Source organism: Protomyctophum bolini (assembly GCF_963924005.1).
Source record: "Protomyctophum bolini genome assembly, chromosome: 3".
NCBI classification, from domain to species: domain Eukaryota; kingdom Metazoa; phylum Chordata; class Actinopteri; order Myctophiformes; family Myctophidae; genus Protomyctophum; species Protomyctophum bolini.
Window position 1 is genome coordinate 15,870,594 of NC_137864.1, and position 22,702 is coordinate 15,893,295.

General features: G+C 42.6%; 1 protein-coding gene across 1 annotated transcript; it reads left to right on the forward strand.

Annotated features, from left to right (window-relative positions):
• Positions 1 to 785: 785 nt before the first annotated feature.
• On the forward strand, positions 786 to 13,214 carry rfc1 (replication factor C (activator 1) 1). The gene is made up of 23 exons (XM_080757084.1): positions 786 to 900; positions 1,711 to 1,863; positions 2,013 to 2,088; positions 2,683 to 2,796; positions 2,931 to 3,238; positions 3,422 to 3,496; positions 3,701 to 3,778; positions 3,883 to 4,248; positions 4,372 to 4,485; positions 4,924 to 5,103; positions 5,390 to 5,494; positions 5,669 to 6,071; positions 6,222 to 6,337; positions 6,468 to 6,582; positions 6,687 to 6,775; positions 7,033 to 7,170; positions 7,320 to 7,415; positions 8,377 to 8,630; positions 8,926 to 9,043; positions 9,489 to 9,634; positions 9,880 to 10,093; positions 11,028 to 11,222; positions 12,209 to 13,214. The coding sequence occupies exons 1-23, from the start codon at positions 898 to 900 to the stop codon at positions 12,311 to 12,313; spliced, it is 3,561 nt and encodes a 1,186-aa protein (XP_080613210.1). The 5' UTR covers positions 786 to 897; the 3' UTR covers positions 12,314 to 13,214.
• The last annotated feature ends 9,488 nt before the right edge of the window (positions 13,215 to 22,702 follow it).

A 22,702-nucleotide genomic window follows, 5' to 3' on the forward strand; every position in this document is an offset into this window, starting at 1 on the left:
TCTTTCTCAAGTATACTTGAGACCAATGCGGGTGATTGTGAAAAAACCTACCTGGAGTATTACATTACAAAGTGAGTAGCAAGCTATTTTCTACAGTCAGATTGTTGCGAGCCCTTGCTTTTGTTAATGATATCTGTTAGTTTAACAGTTGCTCAGCACCAAGATCGGAGGATGCGTGCCTTATTCTACCAGGTATCCTAACCTTTACCTCTTGAGTTAAATAAATAACAATGTGGATAGATATTTTTCAATGTCCTTGTGGAAATGGCTAATCTTGAATTTAGGTTTTAGACATTTCATTCAGGGATGTGTTTGTAGTAATTGCCCAGAAACATAAACAAACTTATAATTGAATAATTGTGATACATGGAATCAAGTAAATACATACCGTTTGGAAAATTGAAATTTCTATTTCACACTGCAGAATGGGTGCATTTCAAACAAAATACAATTTACAAAACCTAATGTGGACCACACCATGTTAAAGCATTACACTTGTTTACAACGGGTCCATTTTTAAAATTTCAATTCATCAGAGATGCTGTAGGGGTTTTATAAGCTGTTTATATAAATAAATAAAAAATACAGTGGTGGACGTGACGTACAGTCAGTCTACGCCTCAACCTTGGCCTCAACACTGATTTGAGTGGCGCGCTGGAAATAACCGATATACAAGCTCACAACTCTTCGTGGAGGTGGCACGGTGTGAGCTTGTAGATCTGCTATTTCTCAGTGCGCGGCACCACCGTACGGCGACGTATCAAATCGAGGTTACGTCATTTCCAGGCGACAGCAACGGACGCCGCGCGCGCCAGATTCGTTGGATTATGATTATTTCTCACAGTTACAACTGATCTGACAAGCCAGAAGAAAGATAACGTTATTGTGTTGATTATCATGGTATGTCAACCGATCTGAGCATTGACGTGCAGCAGTCTGCGTAAATTAGTTGCATTGCATGAAATAATCTGTGTTGTTAATTTGTTTATCATGTTTTGGGAGCATGCACACTAGCCAACGAGCTAATGTTAGCTGGCATAAAGTTGCATTATTATATGATTATATCTACCACTCAACTGTCACATTGTGGTTTTATAGCCATGGTTAGTTATGTTTCTTTTACTCTTTAAATGTTATAAAAATGACATGATTTACTTTCGATATTAACGAACGTTGCACGTTGAATCGTGAAATTAACATTAAACACAATGTAGACAATGCAGTGTAAAAATAATGATTTGCTAGGTAACATTGATTGAATAGTTAACATTTAGCAAAATAGTATAAGCCTAGTCGTACGATTATACGATGGCGCTATAAACTTGGATTACACATGACACAAAGCCCTTGAGGGCAAGTCTTGTGTATTCAATTCGGTCGCAGCATCTTGGTTTATTTTCTGTTGAACCTGGATCAATGTTGTGTATGTATTGTTTGGTAAGAACAGCAAAAAGCATGACTACCGGTATACCTGTTTAGTAAGTAATAGCAACACTAGCTGTTGTGTTACATGCATGCATAGCTGTTGTTCTCGATCCTTTCTCTTTCTTGAGTACCAAACGCGCCATTTTTAAATTAAATTAGATTGGAATGTTCAGATGCTGGGTTTATGTCTGCTGTAATTCCTGAGAAGAACCCTACATGCCAAATTCTTCTTGTGGTCTCTAGTGTCATGATGATTCAAGAATCTCTTCCTCTCTGAAAACACAGGACATCAGGAGATTCTTTGCACCAACGTCAAGTAAACCAACGGTGCAGAAAACAGCCCAGAATGGAAATGGTAGAGATGAAGATAGTAAGAAGAAACATAAATCTGTTTCCTCAGAGGAGGATGTGAAGAAGAAAAATAAAGTAACTAAAAAGGTATTTAAATAGTATGATTTTTCCTACTGCCATATATTGGTCTGTATAATTACCATGATCATATGTTCATATGAAGCACATCTTTTGCCTGTGTCAAGGTGTTTGTGGGGCATTCATTTATGTGGGCTATGTCTTGATCTTTCCTTCAGATCAAAAGTCCCAAAGCTGAGGTGAAACATAAGGACAATGAGAAGAAACGTAAGAAGCGAGCTGTCATAGAATCAGGTAACAATAGAGATGACTTCGCCATGATCACATCAACTACGCTAGCCAAGATCATTATCAAAATAATTGTCCTCATCATTACTACTGTATTTCATACAATATATATTTCATTGCAACACTAGATTTCTTTATAGGCCTAATGGGTTGAATCTAGAGTTGCAATACCCTCCATAGAAAATGTCGATCTGCTTGTATTAAACAATGTTTATTTTTTTGTAGTGTTGTAGTTTGGAAGCGCTCGTTGGAAGTCACTGAACATACCACCTGTTTCGAATTTGCACATAATGCAGGAGGCAGCAGCACGATGCGTTTATGAGTGCTTCCAAACTCCAACACTAAAGACTTAAAAATATATTCACCTTTTATGAAACAAACATTGAAAGAGGATAATTCAAGCTTGCCCTACAGCTGTAATGTTGGTGTAAATTTCTATTTGGATCAATGGGCTGTCAATGGAGGGTATTGCAACTCTAGATTCAATCCATTATAAAAAATATAATTGCGCCTATGTATTTGACAGTTGTCCCGTCAAGCGGATTACCACCTACATTTTCTTAGGATCTCCTCACAATCGTCTCTTTACATTTGATACAGACTCTGAGGAGGAGGCACCACAGAGACAGCCACAGAAACCCTCAAAATCCAGTAAGAAGACCAAGGAAGAATCCCCTCCTAAAAATGATCCTATACAGTATGTCTCTGAAACAGGTGTGGAAGAGTAAGGTCATTTACATGCAGTGCACAGAAAAATGTACACAGAGCAATTTCCAGTATTGTTATTATATTGGATATTGTAACCCAACCTGCAATACTAGATCTATTTTGTGCATTTTTGGTTTTAGACTCAGACAGTGATAACTTCCTGTCCCTAAAGAAGACTGCGAAACCCAAGGAGAATGGCCTTTCTAAACCAGTAAAGATGGAGGAAGAAAAGGCTTGTCCAGTGATCAAAGACGGGGCAAAGACTCCTTCTAAAGCCTCCTCCACTCAAGGGAATTCATCATCAAAATCCCCACGTATAGCTGTAACCCCCAAGTCAACTACCATTCCCCAGACCAAACGAACCCCAACCTCAGTGATGGATTTTTTTGGCATGAGCAGTGTGCAGCGCTCGGATAAGAAGCTGGTAGCCAGCACCAAGAGGAAGGCTGTGAGTATCTGAGCCCTTTCTTTCTCTACCTATTTCTTTTTTTAATGTATTGTGTTTCTGTTTTCTCTTCTCTCACCCATTACACCAAAACAAGAAATACAACAACAACATGGACTGGGAGTATTACACTTGAATGTGCTACTTAGTTAGATGTATACATTTGAATATGATTTGTACCCTCAGCCAACTCAGGACCCAGACGATTGCATGAGTGATGACTTAATTGCCAAACAGCTGCAGATGGAGGAGGACATGGAGGTAGGCTGGCATCTGCGATAGCTATAAGTGAACTTATATGCTAATGTATCAGCAAAGTGATATCTCTTTACATTCCTGTTATGGATTTTTTTTAACTTGTAGATGAATGAGTGAATGATGAAATCATTCAATATTCAATTAATTGACGACGGCAGTGGGATCTATTCTTGTATTTAATTAATTTGTGTTATCTCTCTCACACAGCTGGAGAAGCAGGTCCACAATGATGAGGACTTTGCCAGGACTCTGGCCATGCTGGATGAGGCACCACAGGCCAAGAAGGCATTGAATATAACCCGACATTTCACATGAACATTAAACAATACTCACTTTCCATAAAAGCCACTGGTCGTGACATTATGCCTTGTGTGTGTCTGTTCGTCCAGGCTCGTAAGGACTCTGCTGAGAAGCCAGGGCCAACTATATCGCCCAAGAAGGAGAGTCCATTCTCGGCCAACAGCAGCACAAGCAGACAGTCAAAGGCCAATGAAACTGACTGCTCCATAAGCGAGGCTATCAGCCCATCCCCTAAAAAGACCACAGCTCCTGTGAAGGCCAGCTCCAAACTGGCCCTAATGAAGAAAAAAGATGAGGTGAAAGAGGAAAAAATAACAATTTCACCCAAGAAAATGAAAATCTCTCCCAAAAAGGAGCCCTGTACTGATTTAACCATAGAAAAGAAACGCACACCGAAAACAGGAAGCATTGATGAAGGAGAGACTGCAATCAAAGTGTCCCCCAAAAAACCACAGGTAAGCCAAACCATTGATGCCAGTTGCAAGGGGAGGAAAAATGCTTTTCAGTTGAAATTGTATTTTAAAAGACATACGGCAAGGGTCCTTTTTGTGGTTGACATAATGTTCTCAACTGCCTAGTCCACAAGCACTAGTCCTGATGACGGCGAGAAAAAGAAAGGCAACGCTACAGCCTTCAGAAACTACCTAAACAGAGATGGACCACGTGCTCTGGGCTCCAAGGAAATACCTACGGTAATACCTACAGCCACTTCAAACTAGTGGTGGGATGATTCACTTACCTCCCGATTCCATACGATCTCCATACCTAGGGTGCAGATTTGACTTATATTGCGATACTTAATTATTTTGCGATTTTGCCCCCAAGTTACTTTTAATTAATTTAGTTAATTTTAAAACAATTATAAACAATATAAACCATGAAAAGTTGAATCATACACTTCAATGCAGCGAGCTAACACTCTCTTACATAAAAATAAAATAAAATGGAAAAACGAACCTAAAAAAACCCCACACGATTCGAACTTCACGATTCAATTTTAAAATGGTGGCATTAAGAATCACAATTTGTGAGTGAATCAAAATGTTTTGCCCACCCCTAGTCAAAACAACATTACGTTTGATTCATAGATGATCTCAAATTCTAATAAATGGTGTGATTGTGTATTCCAGGGTGCAGAGAACTGTCTGGAGGGGTGTGTTTTTGTGCTGACTGGAGTCTTGGAGTCCATGGAGAGGGACGATGCCAAGTCTCTCATCGAGCGCTATGGGGGCAAGGTGACGGGCAACATCAGCAAGAAGACCTCTTACGTGGTGCTGGGCAGAGACAGTGGAGTGTCCAAGACAGTGAAGGTAGCAAGCTGAGATAGCACATAAACCACACCGTTCAGGCTCATTTTAATAGTGTATCGCTAAAGGTCTCTGTCAAATTAGCACATCTTGCTTTTGTGTTTATTCTTTCTTTAGTTGCTACCATGTTATTCTATTGACTGTGTGATTCTACTACTGCTTTGATATTCATGTTTCCACTCTTTCATCAATTCAACTTCAGTTAAAAGTGAATACACTTTGCATTGATGAATTAGTTCCCCGGGCCTAGATTGTTTTCTCACTTGTTGTTCTCTCCTTCTGTATCCAGGCAGAGAGTCTGGGAACTAAGATCCTCGATGAGGACGGCCTGTTAGAGCTGATCAGAACCAAACCAGGGAAGAAGTCCAAGTATGAGATTGCTGCTGAGGCTGAGGTCAGTGTGCGCACATCTGCCTCCATCCACGTGACTGCCATGCTTCAAACTCATTTGTATTGATTCATTTTTGGGTGTCATTTCTATTCAAGTCCCGTAAGTTGAGTCGGATACATAGAAGTTAAAGTAACACTTTGATGTATTTTGTCTCCTGTGTACTCTCATACCGCACAGTGCAAGGCCTCTAAGAGCAGAACTCCTTCCAGCCAGCCATCGAAGAGCACCCCACCTGCTCAGAAAATCTCACCCTCCAAGGGCAACTCCAGGTCCCCTCAGACTCCCAGCCCCTCCAAGACGGGCCGGAGCTCCAGGCCCGCAGCAGGAGGCAGTGCCACCCCACCCGGGAGAGGCTCCTCTAGGTCCGAGGTCCGCAGGGGACTCTGTCTTTCCCCCTCTTCTTCCTCTGCTGTGGCCGGCGATGCCGCTGCTAGCCTGCTGTGGGTGGACAAGTACCGGCCCCGGTCTCTGAAGGCTATCATTGGCCAGCAGGGGGACCTGAGTTGTGCCAATAAGCTGCTGCGCTGGCTGAAAAACTGGCACAAACACCAGGCAGGCGGCGCTGCTGCTAAACCAGCGGGTAGGTGTGCCTGTCTGTGATGCTTTTTTTAAAATAACTGATTTCACATAAGGTTTCACGCACATTGAGTGAGCCAGCAACATTTTGTTTTGTGGCCTAAAAAGGATTGCGGTAACACTTAACAGACTGTATATACTTCTCTCTCTGCAGCAGCAAAGTTTGGTAAGTTTGGAGGCGGTAAAGATGATGGATCAACATTTAAAGCTGCTCTGCTGTCTGGACCCCCAGGCGTGGGGAAGACCACCACAGCAGCACTTGTCTGTGAGGTCAGTCTCTCTCTCACACACAGACACACACAGTCTCATTTTGCCTTGACTTTTCAGACACAAAAAAGCAATGACATTTCTTGAAATCAGCTTCAATGTCCGTCCACATTCTGTGTGTGTGTGTGTGTAGGAGGTGGGCTATAGCTATGTGGAGATGAACGCCAGCTGTACTCGCAGTAAGAGCAGCCTTAAAGATGTGGTAGCGGAGTCACTGAACAACACTAGCATCAAAGACTTCTATACGGGTACTGATGTGATTTGCATAATCCTTCCACTCACACCTGTACACCAATCACATCCGGCTTTCTGAAATGACTCCTGTTTTCATGCGTTTGCATATGTTGCGCAGGAACATCCCGGACGGTCAGCAGCAAGCATGTCCTTATCATGGATGAGGTGGACGGTATGGCTGGAAATGAGGACCGGGGAGGAATACAGGTACACTGGCCTGGCCCAGCCAGCATGCTTTCTGCTATAGAGAGGGGCGGGTAGCGCCGATCTGAGCGCTGTTGATTATTACAGAACATACGTTCATCACAAATCCAAGCGTGGCTTGAGTTTCCAGAGGCCCTTTTGCGTGGTCCAAGGGAGATCAGTCCATGTTCTCCCTCATGTTGTCACTTGAGAGGATATCGGTTGTTGTTCTGTCCACTCACCTGTATCTCACACACTATGTTGACGCGTGACCTTTTCAGGAGATGATTAGCCTCATCAAACAGAGCAAGATCCCAATCATCTTCATGTGCAACGACCGCAACCACCAAAAGATTCGGTCCTTGGCCAACTACTGCTTCGACCTGCGCGTCCAGAGACCTCGAGTGGAGCAGATCAAGGTACCTGCTGACAGCTACTTGTCTGATGTTAGATCATTGTTTTTACAAAATTCTTTTCTCTCTCTACACATACACACACAACCCATTGAACCCAAGCCACTTTCCTTTTCCTTGTTGCTCATCCACCTGCTTTTCCTTTCCCTCCTCAGGGAGCCATGATGTCAATAGCATTCAAGGAGGGCATCAAGATTCCACCGCCAGCACTCAACGAAATAATCCTAGCTTCTAATCAGGACATCCGACAGGTAAAGAGCCCAGTCGTTCATAAGCGGCGGGTGCGTTTTACCTTTGGGTAGGCTATAGAATTGCGTTGGGGGGGACTGTCGCCCCGGATTTATTTATTTCCATAATGGTCTAAAAATTAGTTATTTAGCATACTTTCCCCAATTAATTAGCCTATACACAGACAACGACTGATCAGCCTAAATATATATATTTTGGACGATATTGGTCTTTTCTCGAGTCAGTGTGTAGTCTCACTAGTCTGTGTAGATTACCCGGCGGTGTTGCTGCCCCTCCCGGGAGTCCCGGCTCATGGCTCTTCACAGACGGCACAGAGACAGCAGCCACTCCACTGAACGTGTCAGTGTTGCTGCAGTGGTGTGAACCGTGCGGGCACTGGTGGTGCTGAGTTCTGACAGCCGACTCACAGCTTCTTCTTCTGAATTGCCTTGAAAAATACATTTTGCGTTTTGCTGTTTCTCAAAACAAACCAGACATACCAATAGTAGCCAATCATATGCTGATTAGGCCTGTTGCCTACCCGATCAGCGATCACCAGGGAGCAGTGACACACACACACACACACACACACACACACAATAGCCTTCTATATAATGCTGCGCACATATATTATATATATTTATAAACAAATATCCAGCATAAATTTTGGGAAGGCTAAGCCTTCCCTAGCCTTACACACCCGCCGCCTATGCAGTCGTTGAATTTGCCACAGAGAGTGACGAAACCTAAAAGGCAACTTTGCTCATCTTTAACCCGAATCCTATCATTCTATTGTGATGAGGACACCGATCTGTGCTTGAGGTGTGTGTTGAGGTGAGAGAGTGCCCTCAGTCGCTAGAAAATCAGAAAAATCCACAAAACTGAAATTACAGGTGCAAATTATATCGCCAGCATCACCATTTCTCCCTCCTTGCTCAACTCTCTCATGTGCATCATCATGTCACCTTTCTCCGCTCTCACCAGGTGCTCCACAACCTCAGCATGTGGTCTTCTACGGACAAGGTGATGACAATTGACCAGTGCAAGGCTGACGCCAACAATGCCCGCAAGGACCTGAAGATGGGACCCTTTGATGTCTGCAGGAAGGTCTTTGCCTCAGGGGATGAGACAAGAAGCATGAGCTTCATAGACAAGAGCGACCTCTTTTTCCACGACTACTCACTCGCGCCGCTTTTTGTCCAGGAGAACTACGTGCACGTACGGCCAGCAGCCGCCGGGTAAGAGAGGGAAGATGTACTCAAACCTGTAGTGTAAAACATCTGTGTCATTATTTTCACCCCACTGAGCAATAGTAAAAATGGGCTATAACTGGTCTAAGAATTGCCGTCTAAGCTTTAGACCTTAATTAGCAGTTTTTTAAATGTCTAATGTCTATATAGACTGTCTATATATATCTGTTGAAATGACATTAGACTTCCAATACCCTGACAAATGCTCAGTAGGACAGTTCTTTCAAACATACTTTTAAATGTTGTATAAATATGTTGTCCTGTCTGTCTGTCTGTCTGTCAGTGGTAATTTGAAGTCTCACCTGATGCTGCTCAGTAAGACGGCTGATTCCATCTGTGATGGAGACCTGGTGGACAGACAGATCCGCTCTAGACAGACTTGGTCACTGCTGCCCACCCAGGTACACACGCACACAACTTTAACATGAAAATGAACTAGGGATGGGAATGATCCATTCATTTATTGATAATTTATACGTTTTTATATCGTATCGATTAATATCTAACTAAAAAATCTACATTTTGCTGATATACAGAAAGAATACAAAAGGCATATTATATTTCGATAAATGATGGAAGTTGGAGACCCGGCTATGCAATACCCAATTTTCTGTTAAGAAAAAAACTTTAAAAAAAACTGTTAAGTTTAATTGAATAATTTATTAACGGCAATTAACTATTAACATCCCTATGAATGCCTTCAAGTGCTTGTGGCTGGAGTGACTGTTTTCCATTCTAAAACGTACTTTGTCAGATAGAATTGAATTATCGGGTGAAAACCTGAATCCTCTTGTGCCATGATAGAGAGGTGAACTATTTCTTGTGTGTTGATTGTGTGTTTTCTAGGCCGTCTATGCAAGTGTGTTACCAGGGGAGCTGATGCGAGGCTATATGAACCAGTTCCCTACTTTCCCAAGCTGGCTGGGCAAATTCTCTTCCACCAACAAACATTCCCGTATTATCCAGGAGCTGGCTTCACACATGTGCTTAAAGTGAGTTGCAGCACATAGTACCGCTCGGCTATACTGTATGTTTATCATCCTTTTTCAGTTTTATCGATACACATTTTAGTCTCTTGCAATGTGGGATTTTCTGCACACGAGGACAAACAAGTTTTTCAATTAACTCATACACCTACTCCATTGCTGTCTGTCCGTTTTCATCACTTTTCTCTGCCTTCTCTGCTTCCATTCCTCCTCCTCATCTCTTATGGTCGTGCCTCCTCTCCCAATAAAAGGACACTGAGCAGCAGACAGGCGGTTAACCAGGACTACCTGCCGTACCTGCGAGGGGCGCTGTTGAGTCCTCTCCAGACGCTGGGGGCCGAGGGGGCGGGCCAGGCCGTGCAGCTGCTGGACGACTACCAGCTCATCAAGGAAGACGTGGACAACATCATGGACATCAGCGTCTGGGGCGGAAAGACTGACCCCTACTCTCAACTGGACCCCAAGGTAAGACTGACCCCTACTCTAAACTAGACCCCAAGGTAAGACTGACCCCTACTCTAAACTAGACCCCAAGGTAAGACTGACCCCTACTCTAAACTAGACCCCAAGGTAAGACTGACCCCTACTCTAAACTAGACCCCAAGGTAAGACTGACCCCTACTCTAAACTAGACCCCAAGGTAAGACTGACCCCTACTCTAAACTAGACCCCAAGGTAAGACTGACCCCTACTCTAAACTAGACCCCAAGGTAAGACTGACCCCTACTCTAAACTAGACCCCAAGGTAAGACTGACCCCTACTCTAAACTAGACCCCAAGGTAAGACTGACCCCTACTCTAAACTAGACCCCAAGGTAAGACTGACCCCTACTCTAAACTAGACCCCAAGGTAAGACTGACCCCTACTCTAAACTAGACCCCAAGGTAAGACTGACCCCTACTCTAAACTAGACCCCAAGGTAAGATTGACCCCTACTCTAAACTAGACCCCAAGGTAAGACTGACCCCTACTCTAAACTAGACCCCAAGGTAAGACTGACCCCTACTCTAAACTAGACCCCAAGGTAAGACTGACCCCTACTCTAAACTAGACCCCAAGGAACAGGGAATGGTGGATAAAGTACTCACATTGTTTTACTTAAGAAAAGTGCCAACTACAATGTAGAACTACTACTGTAGTAAAAGTAAAAGTCCAGAATTCAAAATGTATTACAAACGTATTGACATCAAAAATGTACTTATTATGTACCAAAAGTAAGAGTACTCATTGGGCACAGAATGTCTCGTTTCAAGTTTTCAAATGCATTAAAGATGATCCCGACGCACTGTGATTATTGAAACAACGAACAGGGAGTGGTGGAATGTCGACGGGCCAACATTAGAATTCTTGGTCACTATTCTGCTCAGGTGAAATCAAATGTATCATTATTCCCTACAGGTGAAAGCAGCCTTCACTCGGGCGTACAACCGCGAGGTCCACATGACGCCCTACTCCCTGGGGACGGTGAAGAAGGGCCGACGCGGCGCAGGAGGCACCGAGTCTGAGCTGGGAGGAGGCGGCGAGACGGAGCAGGAAGCTCAGGATGCCGAGGGGGAGGAGGAGGAGGATCTCGACCTTGACGCCATGATCAAAGTACGACGTCTCACTCACACCGCATCCGCACTGCCAGCGATACGAGCTTACAATGAAATCTCATTAGAAGACATGTTTTTCCAATGAGTCTGTGCTGACGTACCACGAGCGACAACCATAGACTGTAAAAATATGGACAAAGCGTTCCGCGGGTCTAACATGAACATAAAATGAAGCCTGTCAGTCCTTGCAATGGAAGTCGCCATCTTTCTAGATCCGTTTGGGCCCAGCTGGCCCATTGGCTGGCCCAGACAACGAGGCGGAACTTCCCCCCTTCTTCTTTGTTGGTTTTTATTTTGACTCGAGTGGGTGGGGGATCCCGTTCATAGACTGTAACGGTAGCCACGCCCCTCAGAACATGCACAACTTTATGGTAATTTATTTTATAAATGGGACCATAATTTTCCAAAAAGAATATTATGACATTAGAAATGAGACTTTAAACTAGTGACTGGAAGCAAAAAGTATCCATGACCATGTTTATTAAGGTAATACAGTCTAGGTGAAGTTGGGCCCAAATACATGGACTTCTATGGGGCTATGGGTTTTTTTGAGCCCAATGACAGCGCCACAACAGGCCATTATATGAACTTTCATTTCCTTAGTGGCTTCACAAAATATCTGTCTGACTGCCCCCCTGGCGACAACGCGCCCATGCAGCGACATCCTATATTCGCTCGCAGAGTCTTATTCGAGCGAGGTTTCACGGCCCCAAAACACATTTATTAGTTGAGATCTACACACTACTATTTATTGGTTATTTGATTGGTTCAAGCTACGTCACAACGCAATGGCCCAACGCTCCATATCAGGACAGTTTTTCCACACGATGACACTGTCGGAACGCTCGCTCCTTGCCTGTGTAGATGAGCTGTCAGACTGCTCACTGCACCCTGCTGCCTGTGATTATGATGAAGGCGTGTTTATGCATTTATTTTTGTTTCTACACTATTTAATCTGCCTTGCTTGTCTGTGTCGTCCCACAGCAGAAAAAGGCCAAATCCACCAGGGAGCCCAGGAAGAAGGCAGAGCCCAAGAAGAGGGCGGAGGTTTCGGGGAAGGGCAGAGCCAAGGCCAAGGCTAAGAAGTGAGCCGTGAACAGAACTGAGCCCAACGCTCCTCTAGGCCTGGAAAGCCCCCTACAGACTGTTCATAATGGGCTATATATGTGCGCACACACGCCATTTTGGAAAGAACTTGGGCCACTTCCCTACTTCCAGGTGTTACCGATGATACTAAATGAAGGCTCTGTTCCATTCTGCTCAAGCAGAGTCAGGCTGCTGTTTCCCACTGGAAACGCACTGCTACAACAGTGGGTCTCGAAGTGTCCTTGAGTGGGTTCTAAATGGTCCCGTATGGGTGTGTAACTCTGAGAGTGTACAAATAGGACCAAATGGACCCCCATTTGTACACTCTCAGAGTTATGGGGGTCCTTGAAATTAAAAGGTTTGAAAACCACTGCACACTAAAGGGAACAGAGCCTTTATTAGTATCATCGGTAACACCTGTGAAGAAAGTAGGGAAGCGGCCCGGAAGTAGGAAGAGTTATTTTGTGTGATTTTTTTTGGTAAAGGCTTGTAACCAGGACGACAAAGTCAAGGAATCATCTGTGTCATTCTGAGTTGGAGTTCTCTTCCACGTTAACCACTGCATCCGAATGTCTAGAAGTGATATTCAACTTGAGTCATATCATGTCAGCAAAGAGGCATTTACACTGCAGAGGTCATCTGTATGCCTCTGCAGGTGTGTGTGCTACTCTAGAATCATTATTGGGTTGAGGTGTTACAGCTGTAAATATTTGACTGTAGTGTCAAAAGACTTGCTTTGATATTACTACAACTACTGTTGCTACAATGGAGGTCTGTGTACAAGAATACTGTTTTTTTTTTCTCACTTTGATGACCAAAATTAACCAACACCACCACGTTTTCCTGTAAATGGCAATTTTGTATATAAAAAGATCACAGTAATCAATAAAGACATGTCTATTGTCATTTAGTCTTAGTCTAAACATTGCAAGGATGCACCTGGGACATACAGTATCCTCAGTGATGTATCCCTTCCCAAGGTCCTCTGGGTTTCGAGTCTCTCAACATCATACCCCTCACTCGGGTGACCCAGCCGGGGTGATCAAGTCCCGAATTATGTCCCAGTAGCTACCCTCGATCAGTCCCATTAGGGAAAAACCAGGGACACACAATCCTCTGCTCCAGAACCTCTCTGCCGGTACTGGGCGGGCCATCCGGCGCAATGGCGCGGCATCATCACTAAAAATGATCTGCACATGGGCACTCATGGGGGTTAATCCGGCCCTGATTCGGGAGTGGTGGATTCTGCAGGCTCCACCGGCAGGGAAACGGTGGTGGCTCCACTTGCGGCTCCACTTGCGGCTTGAATGGCCCTCATAAAGGCCTCTAAAAAGTCTTTCTTGTGGAATCTCAACAGTATGATGGAAACTTGAAAAGTAGTCTCTCTTGGGAGAAAAGTGAAAAAGTGATTGATGTGTCATCAACCTTCACGGTCGCCATTAATTTTGTTCAAGGCCAGTGAAGGTGCTTCGAGGACAAAGAAAATAGGAGTCCAGGGAATTTCTGTATCATATTCCAAATTTAAATTCATAGCCAATTCCAACCTATCAGCTATCTGTTGCACATGCATATTATTTTACTACCCAGAATATACAGACAGCGGAGGCAGACAGTTGCGCGTGCTCGCGCACATCTTCGGCTGCGCACAGCAGCTGCACACAGTTTTTAGACAGCTGGTGGATGGAAAAGAAGCTCCACCTCCGCGCCCGACTGACGCGACGGACAGCTTCCCGGAAACGCTCTCCTCCGCGTCAGTCGGGCGCGGAGGTGGAGCTTCTTTTCCATCCACCAGCTGTCTAAAAACCCCACGAAGAAGAAGGGCTTCAGGTTCTTCTGACGCGTCCGCGGCTCCGCGCGCGACAGTGTGCCTATGCCCATACAGACAGACAGACAGACAGACAGACAAGAATATATCGAAATGTAATTTTTGAGGATTTGAAAGATAGATGAAAATCACTTGAGATTGGCTATTTTCAAATGGCCGAAATGTATAATAATAATAATTGCACCACAGAACCTTTCTTAGTGGACTAATTGCAGGCATACCGATCATAGCAATGCACGCAATTTGCTTGGACCAGTGCATGATGGGAAATGTTTATACAATAAACTCACTCATTGATTCACTCATATACCATAATCTTTTAATTGACCAAAAACTGCTTCTCAAGTCAAAACTTGATATGCAATTACAATGCGATTAATTTTGATTAGTTAATTACAATGCTTCAAATTAATTATTTATTTAATCGAGTCCCAGCCCTAAAATCTCCTCTTGTCTAGTAAGGGGCGGAGTCTAGCCAAGTACACAGGCCGGGGCTTCCGCTTTACTTCCGCGTCTATGCAAAACAGATGGAGAATTGCTTCAGTATAGACCCTATTCACGTGACGTCAGTTACTCTTCCGGTTTAGACTTTGTAGGGGATAATATTTAATTCTCCATTGAGTTTCTATGGACCTCTTCTGATCTACGGCTACAATATTTAATTTCGACCGGTACATTATAAGGTAATGGTATTTATGGCTTTGCGATGATCCTGTCTTGCTAATGTTATCGGTCTTTTGCATTTTACTGTTATGAAAATGTCTACGTTAGTTGGAAATGGAAGCTAGCGATTTTCCTCTTGTATATTTAGCCTGGTTTATGTTAAGCTTTACCTTTTTATATGAATGTATAATGATCACTATACCTCCACCATACATTTGACTCTTGTCCAAAGCTTTTAATATAATCTGTTTCCATATATATCAATCATTTTAGTCATTTGTTTAAGTGATTTTGTCCTGACACCTTTCTTGTGATGCATAGCCTAGAGTGGTTCGCAAAGTGGGGTCCGGGGACCCCCAGGGGTACCTGAGGGAGTTCCAGCGGGGACTCATCTATTTTTTTCATGTTCATAAAGTGCTAAAGTGTTTAAAGCAGTGGTTCCCAAACCTTTTCATGTCAAGGACCCCCAAATTGACACTACTTAGCCCGTGGACCCCCATTTGAAAAGATATGCCAGGGACCCCCATAAGAGAAGACGTACACATTTAGACGTCTACATTTAGACGTCTGTATACAGACGTCTATATACATTTAGACATCTACATTTAGACGTCTACATTTAGACGTATACATTTAGAAGTCTACATTTAGACGTCTACATTTAGACGTCTACATTTAAACGTATACATTTAGACGTCTACATTTAAACGTATACATTTAGACGTATACATTTAGACGTATACATTTAGACAGTGTCCCCCCGAGTGCCTCCCCAGTGTCCCCCTGAGTGCCTCCCCAATGCCTCCCCAGTGTGCCCCCCGAGTGCCTTCCCAGTGCCTCCCCAGTGTGCCCCTGAGTGCCTCCCCAGTGTCTCCCCAGTGCCTCCTCAGTGCCTGCCCAGTGTCCCCCAGTGTCCCCCCAGTGTCTCCAATAGCAATACAAGAGCAATAATACAAATTAATCTTATTAATTAATTAATCAAATTAATTAATTAATCAAAATTGCGGCCTGTGCCCAGCACCATGCCAAAGCTTTTTCCTGCAGGAAACACTGCTTGTGGTTGTAAATATATTGTTATCCGTGTTGCGAGGATGAGGGGGTACCTGGAAAAATATCTACCCCAAAAGGGGTACCTGGTCCAAAAAAGTTTGGGAACACCTGGGCTATAGCCCATATCGTACGGCATACTATAGCGTGCCGTTTTTCATAATTCTTGAGGATTTGAAAAAAATGACGAAATGACAAAAACGATGGGTTATAGCCCATGTTTTTTGAAATTTCAAAAAAAAAAAGTTAGCCTCGTTTCTCATCATTTTGGACCATGGGCTATAGCCCATATCGTACGGCATACTATAGCGCGCCGTTTTTCATCATTTTTGAGGATTTGAAAAAAATGACGAAATGACAAAAACGATGGGTTATAGCCCATGTTTTTTGAAATTTTGAAAAAAAAAGTTAGCCTCGTTTCTCATCATTTTGGACCATGGGCTATAGCCCATATCGTACGGCATACTATAGCGCGCCGTTTTTCATCATTTTTGAGGATTTGAAAAAAATGACGAAATGACAAAAACGATGGGTTATAGCCCATGTTTTTTGAAATTTAGAAAAAAAAAGTTAGCCTCGTTTCTCATCATTTTGGACCATGGGCTATAGCCCATATCGTACGGCATACTATAGCGCGCCGTTTTTCATCATTTTTGAGGATTTAAAAAAAATGACGAAATGACAAAAACGATGGGTTATAGCCCATGTTTTTTGAAATTTTGAAAAAAAAAGTTAGCCTCGTTTCTCATCATTTTGGACCATGGGCTATAGCCCATATCGTACGGCATACTATAGCGCGCCGTTTTTCATCATTTTTGAGGATTTGAAAAAAATGGGGGAAAAAATCCGCAATTTCCGCAATTCAATTCCGCAATTCAACCACCTCATTTACTTTACTAATAGATAGACATACCAACCAAAACCCAACCTTTATTCATTGCAGCCAGCAACACCTTCCTGGATCTCAGCCAACTCCCTCCCCAGGAGTGGGGCACCCTCCCACACTGTCAGGAAATCCCAGTGGGAACTGTAACTGACTTGACTAACATTCCGTTCACCACAGCAAATCCTCCTCCTCCTCCTCCTCCGACCGACAGCAATGTGAACCGATTAATTATGTTGAACTGTCCATCAACTGTCTGTCTGTCTGTCTGTCTGTCTGTCTGTCTGTCTGTCTGTGTCTGTCAGTCGTGTGTGCGTGCGTGTGTGCGCGCGCATGCGTGCGGCTTCCTTCCACACAGCTGTGATCCATACACTCTGACGGACCAATGACCGACGGTCTAGACCCGGATACAGTAGTCGGGGCTTATGATTTAAAATGGAACCGCACGCGTTCCGTAGCAGTGTGTTTGGGGCGTAGCTGCAACAAGGTAAGGTTTGTTTTAGAACCGCATGGTTGTTAGCCAACATTAACTCTGTTGTTGTTTTTAATATTAGTGTTGTTAGAAGGACTGTTGGTTGTTTATTGTGACTCTAAAAGGACAACAATATGAGGAATGTGTTGGTACTTTTTGAGACGCAAACAAATAAACAAACAAACAAACAGGTGGAAAGTAAATAATTACATCTACTGAAGTACTGTGGACAATATATTGTACTTTTATATTTTATTTGGACACTACTAGTTGTTTTGTAGACTTGGATTATTTAAAAAAAATATCCCTTTGGCTACATTGGCTACACCATTTACCACTGGGCTAGCTACAACCACATTTTGGCCATTTGGAAGTAGCTGATCTACAATCTCACAATGCATTGTGATGCAATGCATTGTGAGATTGTAGTTGCTATTTTCAGATTAATTTTTCTTTCAAACATTTGATATGGGACATTTCTGTGTAATGAGCTACATTTGGTCATTTTTTAAGTGCATTTTGATGCCATACCCTTTTACTTTAGTACATAATGGTAAAACAAGTTGTAACTGTGGCTCAGACACTTCACCCCTTTTGCAACCAGATCTTATTTGAATGATTTTTGAGACACACTTTCCTGGGGTTTTTATGTGTTTTTAGATATTTTAGTATTTCAAAGTGTCCATGGACTCCATGATGTCATGGACACCGGGCTCACTTCCTTCCTGAACTACAATTCCCACAATGCTTTGGGCCACTGCTCCTCCTTGTGGATAGGGGGAGGGCTGTCTTACTGAGACAACATTTAGTCCAGGAAGGAAGTGAGCCCAGTGTCCATGATGACATCATGGACTCTTTGAAATACTGAAATATCTAAACGCATAAAAACCCCAGGAAAGTGTTTTTTGTCTCTAACATCATTAAAATAAGATCTGGTTGCAAAAGAAAAATGCAAGAATTTCCTAAAGATGTGTTTTCTACAATGTATAATATCTGGATAAAGAGTAATGTTGGTGTATGTTTGTGTCTTACAGGTTGATCATGTGACCTTTGTGTCATGCGGTGACCTTGGCTGCAGTCTTCAGGAGATAGCTGGTATTGATAATAGAGTGTCTACTCGGCTGAGCTGAAACGAATAACGGTGTCAACGAACGCTCCCTGAGATTACGAGGCGTACGGTGCTCGGGACGTATTGTGCCATACAACCTACGCGGCTCTATTAATACCGGCTATCTTCAACCGAGCGACGGAAGGCCCCCCATGGTAATTACATACAGAACTTTTTAGCTTTTAGGCTTCATAAAATAAATGGTTGCACAAGGCAGATTATAGCCCTAGAATGTGTGTAATAATGGTGACACAGCTCTGTCAGTGACTGTTATGACTTCCAAAATGTCATCCTGTAGGCCGACTACTAATTTTCTTTTCCCCTGCCATTTCAGAAAGTGAAGCGGACTGGAGGTGTGAACTCTATGCTGTTGCCACTGCTGGGTGAACTCTATGCTGTTGCCACTGCTGGGTGCTGTTATCAGTGAAGGTTAGTTAACCGTCTGATTCCTGCTGCTTGTTTAAGTGGGCTACATGCTACCATACCATAGGTTGTCTTTCGCGCCATGTATAATTTCACTTAATTTGTGTGTATAATGCCAGTCCACATCACAGTTATGTGATGTTTGTGGAGGCATGTGATTTATTTATCGTTTAACATAATTTACGGGTAAAGTCTGTCCACATCCACATCACATAATGCATGTTCTCTTGTGTCTCCTCTCTATTCTTTAATAAAGTTGTTTATTTTTTGTTGTCATAGTTTTTAATCGCATTTTGCTTTATTTTATTTAGGTAATTTCTTTCTTGCCTATCTTTCCCTAGTTCTTCACTAGTGTTTTATGTGATGTGGAGGTGTGTGCTTTATGTCTTATGTCATTATGGTAGCATGTAGCCCCTTAACACTGTGTTTACAGCTTACTATGCTGTAGGTCTGTGTACACTAACAAGAGGAAGCAAATGATGGCCGCTGTGTCATTTGCTTCCTTCGTTGGTGTGTGTATTTTGTTTAGTGCTGATATTGAAGGTAAGTGAGTGTAGTTTATTATCCTTGACTGTTGGGCAGAAACCTTGTATCTCCATAGTTCAACCTTTTGTAAATTAATTTCCTTACTTGGTCATGCTACAGTGTCACACACAAGTACCAAATGGCCAATCTCATGAGGCAAAGATAATCCATTATTGAATATTTAACATGTAGTATTCTGTTTTTCAAACCAGTGAAGTATCAGCAAGAGCTTGTGACTAAATAATAACATTGGAACACAGATTATTATATTAATAATATTGGATCAGTTGTTTTGGTCCATAAAAGTAACCATTTTGGACGTACAAGGTTTTTACCCAACCTTCATCTTTTCTCTCTTCTTTGCTTTAATAAAGTTATTTGTTTTTGGTCTCAGAGTTTTTAATCGCATTTTGCTTTATTGTATTGTAATTTCTTATTTCTTTCTTTCCTATCTATGACACTAGTTTTTCACTAGTGTATGTGTGACTCGGGTGAGTCGGGTCATGTCTCCAGTACAGTTTCTCATTTGGAGCTGTTTCATGTAATTTACCAGTAAAGCGTCATCACGTCAGTTCACATCAGATATGAACACAGGCCGATATGTGATGTGCATTTATGTGGGTTTTTTTTAAAGGTGATTTTTCACAGCAATTGCGGCTAGCTCGTCATTCACGTCTGTTGGCATTGCGCCATATGAATTGTGTTTATTGCTGTTCATGTTGTGTACTAATGTTCATATTGCTGACAAATACTGGGGCGCAAAGAATGCTGCTACCTCGTATAATTTATGTCAATCGTCCACAAATGGCATAAATTGTACAGTCTTGCCCCATGTTTCCTACATGGGACAACTAGATAGAAAAATACTTGCACCACGGAAACCTAAAGGCCAACTGCTTGGGCAGAGACCAAGAAAATCTATTTTGTTCATGTTCATAAAGCGCTCAAAGTGCTTGAAGTGAAAAGTGCAGCAGCAAACATCTAGGTCATAAGACCATTGTTCGTGCTATATTATCAGATCTAATTTGTGAGTAAAGCTTCATTACGTAAGCCCACATCACCTATGAACACAGGCCCGGTATGTGATGTGTGTTTATGTCTTGTCTCATTTCACATTTGTGAGTAAGGCTTCATCATGTCATCCCAACATCACATAATTAACTTGGGGTTAGGGTAGGGCTAGGTATGTGATGTTGGTTGATGTGATGTATGTCTTATAATGTGCAAGCTTCATCGTGTCAGTTAACATCACATTATGTGGTGTGTATTGATGTGATTTATTTATGCTGCCATTTGCAGCTAAAACTTTGGCATTGACGATGGGCCTATGACCCAAACGTTTTCTGCTGCACTTTTCACTTTTAGCACTTTGCAGCACTTTATGAGCATGACAAAATATTTTCTTAGTTTATGTCTGAGGAGTTTTCCTTAAGGTATTTGTGGAGTGAGTCTTCCGGCTTTCAATTGTATAAAGACATAAGCATGGCTATCATTATAGTCAAGATTCAAATTGAGTGTGTAGGCTCTCTCTTTTTTTAAATTATATTGCAAAATTGAAACTAATGACTGATTTGGACCTGTAAATTATAAACAAAAACTAAGGCACTGGTGTGGTACTCCTGGTTTACCAGAACGGGGTTCAACTCCCTGCGGTGCCCTCAATTTGTTGTATTTACATGGTTCATTTTCTGCTCATTGTTTCCTTTTCATAGATGATAACCCCCAGGTTCTTTACTGTGTTTGTACTCCCTACAGTTGGGTTACAAGTCTATTTAGGGACCAAGTCCGAAGGGACTCTTGGTCCCTTATTTTTCTCTTCTCCTTCCACCAAAAATGTTAGTTCTGGCTGAACTGTGCTGTCGGGTTTTCGTCAAACTTGGCAATATGGTAGCCCTTTATTTTTTTGGGCTCCCAATAATTTGAAAATGACGATTTGCCCTGATTTCCCATCACCCCATCTGATCAGGACAACCTAGAGGGCAATGCCAAACGGCGAGGACACAAAGCCCACAACCATTGTCCAATAGGTGGCGCTATAGCACTCAATTGAAAATTCAAACTTTAAACGGGCATAGCTCATGGACCGCTTGACCATGAGCAATAAAACGTTGATACCCATGTGTAGCGATGGAGCTCGATACCCGAACAAAATCCTTAAACTTGAGTACCCGTTATCAATAAGCTGTGTAGGGATGGAGCGATACCAGGAAAAATCCTTAAACTTATTGAGTACCCGTTATCAATAAGCTTTGGGCTTGTTGAGCGTAGTGGCCCGTTCATGTTTGAATAATCAAGAGGTGAATCAATAAATGCCAACCAGCACTATCTGGGTAAACTCAATTACGCTTTTAAAGTGGCGGAACATACATTAACCTGTTAACAGTTTCTTTAATATTTTATTGGTAAAAAGGTCAATTGCCCTAGCATTTGCCCCATTGGGGCAATTGCCCCAGTAGATACTAGTTCTGTTCAGAGTTTATTGTCTCCTGTCTTTCCTCAAAATAATATAAATTGCTCTAAGCCTGATCGTTATCGATATAAATTAATGAGCTCCATCCCTACCCATGTGTCTCCTCTTGCCTCACTTTCGTATTCTGACTTTTGTATCTCTCTCCTCCTGGGATCTTTGCTCAAAATGCCTAAACATTTATATATGGAAATTAAGTAAAAGACTGAGTTGTCCGAACCTGGAAGGACCACAGACGAGGGTTTTAAATGTATAACAATCTTTATTAAAGTAAATACTCAGTGGGTGTTAGAACAACACTAGAATGAGGCAAAACGGTAAACTACGACAAGACATTTCATATAATGCAAAGCACTTAAACACAATTAAACTCCCATCACATAATAAAGCCTTTCTCTATAAAATACTAGCCTCTAATACGTGTACATAATATACTGTATATACAACAGTGTTTGGTTGTGCAATTAACTCGCCCTGGTGGCGTGACCACGCCGAGGGGTTGGGTGGAGGGGTTCTCTTCTCACCCTCTTTACTTTGTCGGGTGACCTTTTGTCATAGAGGTTTTTAATCTAGTCTTGACTGTGCAGAGCGTGTCACCCCCGAGGACAGATGCCGGGAGAACTTAAACGCTCTGCCTCCTATTGTAACTTTTGATATTCAGGACTAAACATTTTTGTAAACTATGAACACACTGTTCTGTTAAGATTGTAGGGATCGATGAGTTCTTTGAAATATTGTGGTGCCTGACCATTGTGAGCTTTATAGGTGAGGATTTTGAACTATATGTATTTAACCGGGAGCCAGTGTAGAGGCCAGTGATGGTTCTGATCACATGGTTCTCGGACCCCTAGTATAGGGGTTCCTCGTTACTACAGAGGAGTGCCAAATCTTTGATTTTTACTTTTTTCATTTAATATCCATTCATTCGTTCATATCATTAATGTAATAAATCAAATTTTCATTTATGTATTTGCTACAT

Excerpts from the sequence above, each read along its gene's own strand:
- rfc1 (XM_080757084.1), top strand. Across the intron at positions 8,631-8,925 it reads GTACGGCCAGCAGCCGCCGG|TGGTAATTTGAAGTCTCACC; the intron begins GTAAGAGAGGGA and ends TCTGTCTGTCAG. Across the intron at positions 11,223-12,208 it reads ACCTTGACGCCATGATCAAA|CAGAAAAAGGCCAAATCCAC; the intron begins GTACGACGTCTC and ends GTCGTCCCACAG.